Genomic DNA, 12,104 nt, shown 5'->3' on the forward strand with positions numbered 1-12,104 from the left:
CATTTTTATTGCTCACAAAGTTAATGAGCAATAAAGATGCCTTTAAATCTTGTTATCTTGTCACATTTGCTCCGCTTTCAGAGACGGAGGTCAAGAAGGTTGCAGTTAGGTCGAGGACATTTTTAAGGTACTAGTCCTGCAGGACTAGTACAATTTTTTGGATTTTTCGAGCCCTGTAAATGGACGGTTTAATTCTAAAGTTCAGGTTGCACACAGAAATTCATTCATTCGCCCAAAAAGATATAGAAGGCTGTGTTTCAGTTGGTCAAATTAAATCAATTTTAACTGATCAACATTCAAATTTGTGTTTTAAATTGGATCATGAACATTGTGTTAGATTAAAGTCTTGTCTAATTTCAGCAAATAGTGTACCTTGGTAAACTACATTGTAAACATATCTAACCATGCACCAAGAACACAAACTAAGGAGATGCCTTTTTATGTTGCACACAGGTGGCTTACCTACCAGATCAGCCCTTGAAAACTGGGAATGTTTTACTCTTAAAGATCATGTCTGTTATTTGTGGCACCTGGCTATCCACTATATACACCATATCATTATGTCCTGCATTGTCGAATGCCACAGAAAAACTGATGGGAACTTTGTCAATATGCTACAATGGCATAATGTTAGAAAATATAATCTCCCTAAGTATGTCACCACCCGATCCCAGAGTCAGTTATTGTGTTTCAAAACTTTTCAGTATATGATTACTATTGTTTTAACTAGCAGTAAAATAAAAGTTATGTGATTTATAGTCAGTATTTTTAATGTGTTTAATACTCTATTTCTATACGTTCATTTTGATGCTACGGTGTTCTCCATTTAAGGACTAATCATTTAAATAAAACGGAATAATTACATTTAATTGAATATTGCATAGAAAATGATAAAGGTAGACAATTCTGCAGTTTACTTTTTTTTTTTTACATATTTTGTCTTGACTGAACAGAAATTCAAAAGTTTAATTCTGACTTGTGTTGATCTAATTCCCTATTCTCAATGCTGATAACCATATTGTGAACTTGTAATAGGATTACAGCCTGAGCATTGCTTACCATTGTTTGGCTTTATTGACATTTTAGTGTAATTGCCTCTAATTCAATGCCTTGCCTTCCTTTTCTTGTGTTAGTTCTTCCGAAGGAGGATAGCCTCTTTATGATCCTTTTAATTGGATTCTTAATATCCTCCTACTGCATACATTTAAGAAACAAATTTTTCCAGGTTTCATTCATAACTCCATGAGAGTGCATGTGCTTTTTAGTTCTCTCTCTTGTGTGCTGCTACAACCTCCTCAAATACTTGCCCAGTGCGCTGTGTTGCTCCCCAGCCCTCCCAGCTTGTCTGTAAAAGGACAGCAACAAAGATATTTCTGCTTGGTATGACCAAAAAGCAGACTTTAAGAGTTGTTTTTGTTTTATGTCCTGTATTCCACATATTGCATGAAAGCACAACCATTGGCACACAAAGGCTTTCCTGGCACTGAGAGGAGGGTCATCTGATGCACTCTCTCAGCTAGCATTTGAGGAAACAGGTGTCGTGTACTTAGCATGACACTACTCCTGGAGGCCAAAGGTCAGGACTGGGACAGAAAAGAGAACTGAGCACCAAGTCCATTATCGAATCAGTTAGAAAGTGTCCCAAATTCTGGAATTCAGGGCAGTTTTTAACTTTTAAAGACATAGTCTAACAGTGTTTTAGAAGGTATGGGAGCCTGCATGCTTTTGTGCTGCAGTCCATGTTTGCAGTAATATCCAAGAAATCAACAATAAACAATGGCCCATCAGACCATAAAAGAGGCCCACAAACAGCCACAAAAACAGCCCGCACAATGACTAGTCAACCAGCCCTTCAGGCACTGCCAGGTCATTCTATGGTGCCCCTAAAAACTGCTCCCTGAGCTACTACAAAGGACTAAATAGCTGAATCCTTTGGAAAGTAAATTACGCCTTGGAAGTCGTCCCCTCTAGTTTCTAACACTTATTTATTCTTTTTAAATTCTGTTCAAAGATTTCTGAGTGAAAAGTATTTTGAAAAATAAATCATACCATTAAAACAATAACAAATATTGAATTCAAAGAACTGTTTTGAGAACACCTAAGAAATGGGTTTGTTGTTTCCTCGAGTATTTTGAAATGTTTATATTTGACTTTTTAACCCCTTCGCTGTGGCGGCTATTCCGCCGCAGCGCTAAGGGGGAGGCGGGACCGCGCGGCGGTCCCATACTCGTGACGGAACCGCTCCGTCACGGCCCTCGGGTGAGCTGTGCTTGTGACGGAATGGTTCCGTCACGGACCCGCCCGCCCATTAGAACGTCAGCACAGGTGCGGAATTCGCGCCGCGCAGGCGCGGCGAGCACGCCGTGACGGAACCGTTCCGTCACCAGCACAGCCCACCCGAGGCTCGTGACGGAACGGTTCCGTCACGAGCATGGGAGGGGTTAACCAATCCTTTACAAGCACTGGTAAAGCTAACAGCTCGGCTTTTGCATTATAAAGGCGAGACCTGTTGACTTTGCCAAATGCTTGTTTCATCTAGTTCAGTGATCTCCCCCCCTTCCCACCTCCCCTTCCTATTAAGGTGGGGTCTGTGGCTATATTCTCAGTGGACTGAAAATGCTTCTTCTTGTGCCTGTAAATGATGACAGCCTGAAATTGCAACTCATTTACATGCAGCAGTTGAAGTGCATAAAAAGGTGTGGAAAATGTAATACACAGTGCCAAGGGGCAGAGTCGATGAGTGTGGAGAAGGGGGTCAAAGACGTGGCTAAAAAGAACAAAATATCTTTCAATTTGTTGTTCTTTCATCTTCAGGTAACTGTATATAAAATAAAATGTACACACCTTAAATTAAAAATGAATGAATGAATGAAATGACATTTATAGAGCGCGATGGCTACCCTGAGGCCTCCCAGCGCTAGTAAATAAATGCAACTTAAACCAATCAGTGAAAAATTTACTCTTTTATGTTGTGAAAGCTCAGTTGGGTATTGATATCACTGCAGGTGTCGGTGTGTAACCAGAGAGTCAGAATTAAATCCTGATTAGTGCAGTAAGGAATAGTGACACATTTATAGTTGTACGAGGTCCCAGTCTGCCACTAGAAAGGACTGTGCAGGGGGTGGGGGGGATCAGTGCAAAAAAAGTTTGAAGACCTCTGATCTAGTTACTTGTGCAACAGAAAAGCAGATCACAGCGAAGCCTGCAGCCTAAAGGCTCTTAGCAGAAGCATTCCCCATTTGGTCGCCCTCCCGGTTTCCATAAACTCAGATCACTCAAGTTATTCTTAATGGAAGAATCAGTGCTTTAAATGGGCCGGTACTCACAGGTACTTAGTACCGGCACTTCTAAACTTTCTGCGTTTGAGTACCAGAACTTCTCCTTGTCCAGAGAGAGTACCGGTACTGATGGGGCAGCAAGTCAAGCTATGTAATTTGGCATTTACAAAAAGAAGCGCAACAGAGCAAGCGAGTAGGCCCATTTTGTTGAAGCACTCTGAAATCAAGTGCTAATTTCACCTTTCAAGGTGCTAATTGAGCTACGGCCCGGCCCGTATGCATTTATTCAGGGCTGGCAGGGAGTTTGGGAGGGGCTGGAGTCACACTGCCTTTATTGACATAGGGTCTACTCAAGCTCCTTGAAATCAATAGCAGAGTAGGTGTGTGAGCAAGGTTTTCTAACAGCCGTGGCTCGGCGTGAAATCTAGAAGGCTTTCTGCTGGCTTAGCAGAGTAGGGAAGCACTTGTTTGGAGCCAGACTGAGGATGAAGGTGGAGACAGTTCTTCAATCAAAGTGGGGGAGGTAGAAGTGTAGATCCATTCAGCTTCCAGGCTATATATCAAGATCAATAGGGGAATATATCACTTGAAACTACAGCACCAGGGTTTTTTTATTTGGGGTGACCTCCTTAAAAAACCCTCATACACGCACGTAAGCGATGTGGTGGTATATCTTGGTTCTCCACCAATTAACGTAGCATGGGTGCATCATCATAGGGTTTTTCTAGTTGTATGCAACCTCCACCCAGAGGTAACCACTGGTTGTGTAGCAGTGTTCCAGAAATAGTGCTCTCAAAAAGTGATAGTGAGGTAAAAAATCCTTGGATCATCAAAGAAGGACTATTTTATTTAAAATTATGAGTCAAGGTTTATAAAAAAATTAATTGCAGTGTAGATGTGGGTCGTGTTACTGGACCCTCTATACATAAAGATTGGTCGACATGTTTCAGCCCCACTGTGCCCAGCCGGGTCTACGGGGCTTTCTTCAGGACCGAAATGGAAATTAAAGTGATACGTGCACGATTTGTGTAGTACAGCGGTGGATCAGTTCTCCACTTTCTGCAGGGAGGGTGATGCGGTGGTTCCTTGCTTCGGGGGAGGCAATGCGTCGCTCCTCAATGCTTGAGCAGAGTAAGGTATGCGTCTTGTTCCTTACCGGAGAGGAGGTGATGGTTTGATTTTCGTACTGCGTTCCGGTTCCGATGCGGCAAGATGGCGCCTCGATGCAATGCGACCCTCCGGTGCGATGCGATAAGATGGTGCCCTTGATGCGATGCGACGACGTGAAGATGATGCGTGCACGCCCGATGGCCATGCAGCGACTCAACAACTTCTGAGCCGCGACAGGCCCTTCGACACGCTTCTCCGGTGATGCGACAGCGACCCTTGTGGTGGCGACACGCTCCTACGGTGATGCGATGGCAAGCAGCTGTGGCGAAGACACGCTTCTCTGGCGATGCGAGGGCACAGCTGCAACGCGCTCTTCTCACTGAGTTGCCATTCCAGCTCCCAGCAACGTGCAGGCTTCTGCAAACAGAATTCCCAGCAAGGAAATTCAGAGGGGAGCTGGTGGTGAGGTCTTGTAGCCCTGAGACTTCACAGCAGGAGGCAAGCACAAGTTCAAGCCCTTGGTGAAATATCCTGCAAGATGATGAAAGTTCCATAAAAGTTCCTTCTCCTTTCCTTAGCAATAAAGAAACCACTGCAGACCAACCCAGTACAACAGCACTCCTGCAGCTTCCTCGGTTCTTCTCCTTGGCAAAAGGTGTGTCTTGTTTTCCCAGAAGTGATCTAAAATCTTGGGGTCAGGGCCCCTATATTTATACTACTATTCTCTTTGTTCTCTGAAGGCAGAGGGTCCTCTACCTAGTCCTAACCAGTTCTGGATGCATTCTGCCAGTGCACACCTTCTTCCTTTGTCAGTGTGGGCCAAGGTCATCAGACGCACCACAGCAGGTGGAGCCAGCATTGAGGAAGGCAGACACAGCCCTATTCAGGCCCAGGTGCTTCTCTTCCCACCACTCCCAATGCAGATAGGTCTATTCAGCCTAGTGCTGACTCACCCTGTCCCCTGGAGCCCCCTAGCCCCTGTCACTCACAAAATCAGAGATACAATACACAGGCTAGCAGAGGCAGGCTGGATGGTTAGACAAGAAAATACCTACTTTCTAAAAGTGGTATTTTAAAACACAGAATTTTACAACCAACTTCACTAAAACATTTATTTTATCATTCTGAATTCAGGCATACTAAACTCTAATTTCTACCATGTTCCTTGGGTCAGTTAGGATTATAAGATGTTATAAACAAACAGCCCATTCTGGCCTATGGGGACAGGTAGCCTTACAATAGTGAAACAACAAAATAGGCTGTAATTTGCTATCAGGTCATGCCACACACATCAGGGCATGACCTACCTTTAACATACAATGCACCCTGCCCTATGGCCTATCTTAGGGGTGTCTCATATGTAGAATAGGGAAGGTTTAGGGACTGGCAAGTGGGTGCTTTTTCCAAGTCGACATGGCAGTCCCAGACAGCACACAGGCTCTGCAATGGCAGGCTTGAGACACATTTTTGCAAGCTGCTTCTGTGGGTGGCACAGCCAGTCCTGCAAGCTCACCAGAAGCATTTGATTTACAGGCCCTGGGCACACATGGTGCACTATGCTAAGGTCTGACAGGTAAATCAAATAATCCATGCACTAATCAATGCATACATTCACGATTGGGAGCACTTGCACTGTGGCACTGAATAGCAGTGGCACAGTGCCCAAAGCATCTAAACCAGCAAAACATATCAAAAACAGAGGAGGCAATCAGTGAAAAATGGAAGGGAGACTCACGTCAATGGTACCAGGTCTAACATATATTTTTATACAAAAACAATTGGCCTAGAGTTCAGTTCTTGAGTGTATGAATTCATTTGCTGACTGAGTGTGTACATCAAATGCTTAACACTGTCCTCTGATACTGCATTACTGCTCGACCACTATACCACAAAAAGAGAGTAAGGGTCTATCTAACTTTAACCTGTGCCTACCTCTGGGGACACTTGACTCTATACACACTATACCTCATTTTGGTGTAGTATATATAGAAACAAAACACACAAAATTTAAGTTAGGGTCAGAGGCCAAAGTTTATAGACTATTCGGGATATGCAGCCCCTATATCAACTGTAAATACATACAATATAACTCGAAATCTTTGAAGACCGTCAGAGGTACCGACGGAGAGAGCAGTGCCTCCTTTGTCCTGAGCTGTTGCCAGGTGGGGTGAGGTCTTTTCCTCCATACTTTTGAGATTGCTCAAGAGTCACGAGGATTGTGAACTGTGAGTAGATTGATTCACAGTGTATCCCTTTTTTTCTGTTTATCACGTTTTCTTGTTAGCAGTGGCTTTATTGTTTAATAGGTCCTGATGAAAGCACGAGGTTCACAATTACCGCTAAGTGCTGAAACATGTTGACCATTTTCTTGTAGTGGACGGCTATTTATTAAAACTGTTCCCTTGCACTGTTTTTAATTTTTGATCGTATCAGACACTAATAAACTGGACAGTCTGATTACGCTTCAATTTTAACCTTTCACTTCACTGTTTTGCACTGCACACTTTTTCCCATACACCCCATATTTTACATCTGCTCATCTCTGCATTCATACCTTTCAAAATAACATTCTTGGGCTCCTCCATTATAGAGTAAGAGTGTTAGCCCCTACAAAGGATACCCAGATGATGAAGCAAGTCACCTGGAATGGTGAGTGATGGGAATCCATATATATAAAATGTATTTATTTTTAGAGTCTTGGTCACTTTGAGTATTTTCTTGTTCTTCTTTAGATATTGAGACTTCGGGTTATATTGTGTGTATTTACAGTAGTATATATAGAGCCAGTTTCTTACAGTTCACATATGGGATTCGAGTTTTGTTGGCAGGCAGATGCAACATCAAAGTTCAGTTCATTTTGGGCTTGCGGGTGCAAGAGAACCTGGATCTGAGCCACAGCCAGACATCCTTGCTCAAGCTTTCAGCAGCTTGCCCACCTCCAGAGAGAATAACACTTTAGAGCAAGTAAGGAGCTTTGAGGCAAAGCTATGCCATTTGGAGGGTGGGGGGCTGGATGATGTCTGCTAGGTGGCAATGAGACAAGAGGGTTAACCATAGTTAAATGTTTTCCAAAACTATTAAGGAAAATATATTGTGCAAGTCATATGTGATTTAATTGTTGCACCATGAGAAGCCCACTTTCATATCAAATGTACCTTTTTGTACGTATAAGGGGAAAGGAACACTCAAAGATATACCAGAAATGCTTTAGTATCATTATACACATCTTCACACCAATGAAATCGAAGTTAAATTAAAAGTGTGCCCCCATAGCACTGCCTATAGCCCCGCCCCCCAAACCCCACCCCCTAGTCCATACCTTAATTTGGTGAGTACATGCACTTATTTTTTCCATTTAAAGCATTGGCAAGAATTGAGGCAGCAGTTTATTTAGGCAATGTCCAACTTACAAGCGATCCTTACACAATACTCCATTCCTTACTCGAAGAGCCTGTGCCCCCCCTCCCCCTCTTTACCATACACCAGCCCGGCTCTGCTCCCTGGGTGGCCTCCACTAAAGCCCTCGGCCTGGACGGGGGCAGTCCAAGGGGCATTCTCTGAAATGAGTCAGCCTCGTTGGGAGGGACTCCAGTACTGCCGTTTCCCACAGCTGGCACATCCGCAGTCCTTTCTCTCTGTCTAGGGTCGGGTCACCTGACCGAAGCCGGATCTCTGGTCACGTGGTGCTGCCCGGGCTGTACGAGCTGGGATGCAGGCTGACAGCAGCAGGAGTGCCCAGTGGAGGAGGGCAGAGTTGTTGCGGGTATTTCTATTCCTAATGTTTAGAGTCGTCACAGCAAGGTAAGCAGTCCGAGGCCTTTCTTACATGGTCCCCATGTGGACCGGTTCAGCACTTGCAATAAAGTATTGAAGGAAAGATTCTCCTTGTTTGAATATCGACTTCCTAGTGGAAGTAGCGCTGTTAATACCAGCACTGCCCCGCCTCCTCTCTAGACCAAGTTTTACAACTCGAACACCAAAACCAGTTAACAACATTACACCTCCCCCCTCGCCTACCGTCAGGTCCAGGTTTTCGGCTTCGTAATTCTTACCAGGCACTCCCCTAGTCCCAAACTAGCCCGACATTCCTAACGCAGGCAGCAAGGGCACTACTGGACCAGGGTTTTTAGTAGGGATCAACACCCTTCACACACCTCTCAGGTCCTTTATCTCTTTTGTTTGGGTGTTTATTGTGTCTGCTGCATATATTGTCCATTTGTCTCGCGGACTTTTGGTGCCCTATGCTAGTTTAACAGCTGCTTCCAGGTTAATCTGTAGCTTTATCTGTGAATTTGGGTGCTTTCTAATTCTACCAACCGCCACGTAATCTGCAGCTATATTTTCCGTATTTGTATGCACTGAACGATGTCACCAACTGCCCAGTTCTTGTCAGTATTTGTCAGTTTTTTCTCTTGACAGTGGGTGCCTTATGATGTGACAATACTGTAGGAGCTTTATTTTTGCGGTTTACGCCATTACTTGATGGCATATTAAAGATTTAGTGTTAGAAATAGGATGTCCATGTCCATACACAAGTATAGACCAGTTGGGCTAGTAAATCAGACAATATAGGACATCAGTTTGTAGTGTGGTGTTGCTTCACAGCGGCCTCAGGGTGGGAGCTTCTCAAACTATCATACCACTCTTACAGCATAAAGTGGTTGACCCAGTGCACAGCCCTTGAAGGATGAATCAGAAAGGTAAATGACAACTTCATGACAGTCAGATCGACAGTGAGCTTGTTATGAAATATTTGCAGTTGAATCTTGCACTTGGAGAAGTGTGGCTCAATGGTTAGAGCGGCAATTCCAGCCTCGGCGGTTCTTGAGCTCAATTTCCTTGGACCTGATAATTCTCGCCTCAGTGCCTATTCTAATCATGGGTCCCACTCTGCAACTCTGGGCAATAGCTTGCTTAATCTCCACAACAGCCCCCACAGCGCTAGGATGCCTGGCTTCACCTTGGGGGTGCCCAGGAGTGGGCACTTCACAGGGAAAAGCCAGGAAGGGTTCCACAGCGGTATTCGTACAAGCGCCGAGATACCCCAGCTGGGGTCGATTCGTGCGATACAAGTACACTGCATTCACATTTACATTTGTTGGAGAGCCTTCTACCTGAACTCACATTAAAGATTTTGCTCTGACAGGCCACAAATATCCAATGGAGCAGCAAAAAATATTCTTGTGACGGTGCGTCTGCCTCACTAGTGAGCTTCTGTGTAAGTGCCAAAACTTCTTGTGTTTCATATCTTTTTACTAATTCGGAGGGAGACTCCTTGAAATCCCCTCTCTCTTCATCTATTACAAAACCAATGACCACCACACCGGTCTGTTCCAAGATCAAGACGGAAGCTGGCCAGCCCTCAACGGTTTCGACTCCGAGACAGGGAAGTACATTCCTCTCTCATGCTTTCATATGCAAATCCCACACAATCTGTTCAAGCCAAGCTGTTTTGCTCCGTGCTTAGAAGAAAGTAAACAATACACTCTGAAGCTGCAAGGAGACATGAAATAAAATCATGCAATAGCACAAAAATTATGTTGTACATTCAAAATGGAGTAAGTTAAAACTCATTGTCAAAAATCACCTCATTCTCACTATGTAGCCCTACAAACCAGAAAGGTAAATAAACTCTGATTAGTGAGGGGCAAAGAAAAAAGTCATTGTTGATAGGCATGCTCCATGTCTGGACACTGAAATGAGGGCCTGCTGGTCTGCAGGTATGCTGGTGTTTCTATATGATTCAGCAACACTGCAACAGAAATGATGCCCTATAGAAGACTACCTTGTACACAAGTGGTTGCATGGCTGTTTTCAAAATTCTTACAAATCTGTTTATCACATGCCAACCGCCCAAAAGTGGGTATTGCGTATCCAAATTTTACAGACTCAAAAGATGTGGTGATAATTCTTTCCACTCTGGGTTGTTCCTTATGGAACTCACAACCTCTCCTCCTTGAGACTGGACATGCATTTGTCAAATTTAGAAGATCTTAAAGACCCATCATTTCACTCAGGCATTCAGACCCTAACGCTGAACCCACTTTAGCCATCCTCATTTGGATCTTCAGTGCAGCTTTCAGGACATTATGTATGCCAATAGCCCTACACTGCTACCCTAATGCTCTGGGAGTAAAAATGACAGAGACTGCAAGTGGTGGATAATAGGAGGGAGGGTTATAGAGAAACACAGCTCTGCTTCTTTCGTCTGTTCAAGCAGAAGATGATTTTTCAATTTCGTATTCAGAATGTCCCAGGTACATAAACATGAACTCGTTCTAACTGACTCTAATTCAGTGTTACAGTGCAATAAACTGTTAATACACTTAATACTATTGACTCACAAGGAATGTAACTTATTTGTTGCCACAGCAGTAGCAGCAGAATTAACAGGCCAGCAGGAAAGGCCACAATATCAAACCTGTCACTCAAGAAACTGGCAATGAAGAATATGGATGGCAGTGTAGAAGGAAGATGCTTAAGTCCGGAGAGGATCCAAAAGTGAACACATCCAAGAATAGGAACAAGAGACAGAAATGGAGGAAAAACAAGAAAGGGGCTGGTTAGGGAGACAGGATTCCAATGGAAACAGTGAAATGCGGGACACAACAGGATACCATGTTTCTGTTTTAGTATTGTTATACTGCTCCTGCTACGTTTTGCCTGTAAGAACATGTGGCGACCGGCAAGTGATGTTTCTCTTTTCTGCAAGGCTGGATTTCTCTTTTCTACAAGGCTGGATTTGTTTTCACTACCATTTTCTACAATGTAGTCTCCACCTCCATGTTTGTCATAATTGCTATATCCTGTTTCTAGTAAAGTGTATTTTGCAGTTAACTTGCTTGATCTGAGACCTGGGCCTTGTTCAGTCAGGCTACTAAGACTTCTAATGCCTGCCTCTCCTCCTTGGTGTCCTGACTCACTTTCTTCAAGGATTTGCCATCTTAAAATTCATTTCACAATGGTACTGCATCAGTTTGAACATCTTTTTTGGCAGCAAGAGTAAATGATTCTTTGACAGATCTGTCAGATTAATGTCAGCTCTGAAAAGGATGTGGGAAATATCGACCCTTTGGAATTAGGTTTCGCCTACAGCACGCATGCACTGTCAGCAAAAGCTATTGTTCTTAAAAAAAAAAACTTAAAAGGGGATTGGAGCCCACCCATTATTAACCTTTACTTGCTATTCTTTGGCTTCCATGTCACTGTTGTTTCTTTGTTTGCTATTGGTCTGCGCTTACGGCTTCCTCCCGGGCTTCAGTCGTCATCCCTTCATGTCTCTGCTCAGGAGCATGGACCATGTACAGCCACTGGCCACAGCTTCTTAGGGTACTCTGTTTTAATGTATTTACTTCTAGGCACCCCGCCATTTTCTTTAACCCAGCTCCCTTTGTTTCCCACCCTCCTCTCGTTGTTTTTTCCAGGTTGACAGCACCAACTTGATCTGTTCATGGGAACACTTTACATACGCACCATTTTTTTTACACAAGGACACATTCCTTTTTGGAATTTCTTTTTTTGGCCCAGGGAGTTTGTGATTGGCCCAGGCTCACAGAATGTTGTGCTGATGCAGAGACTCAAACCTGGTTCCCCAGTTCCATAGAGGACATTTTGTCTCTTGAGGCCACATCCTCTTTAAACGACATTAACAAAGCCAAATAACTCACGCAGAGTAATTTGGCTTTGTTAATGTCGTTTAAAGTTGTGGCACTGGCT

At 43.8% G+C, this 12,104-nt stretch overlaps 1 protein-coding gene across 1 annotated transcript in view; it reads left to right on the top strand.

Annotated features, from left to right (window-relative positions):
* Positions 1–8,068: 8,068 nt before the first annotated feature.
* The window catches only part of NAGPA (N-acetylglucosamine-1-phosphodiester alpha-N-acetylglucosaminidase), a 167,364-nt gene continuing 163,328 nt past the window's right edge, over positions 8,069–12,104 (top strand). The window contains exon 1 of the mRNA XM_078680175.1: positions 8,069–8,189. Within this exon, the coding sequence (XP_078536301.1) occupies positions 8,098–8,189 (92 nt within the window). The 5' untranslated portion in view covers positions 8,069–8,097. The remainder of the gene's footprint in view (positions 8,190–12,104) is intronic.

The sequence above is a fragment of the Lissotriton helveticus genome, chromosome 3_1 (genome assembly GCF_964261635.1).
Source record: "Lissotriton helveticus chromosome 3_1, aLisHel1.1, whole genome shotgun sequence".
Lineage (NCBI taxonomy): Eukaryota > Metazoa > Chordata > Amphibia > Caudata > Salamandridae > Lissotriton > Lissotriton helveticus.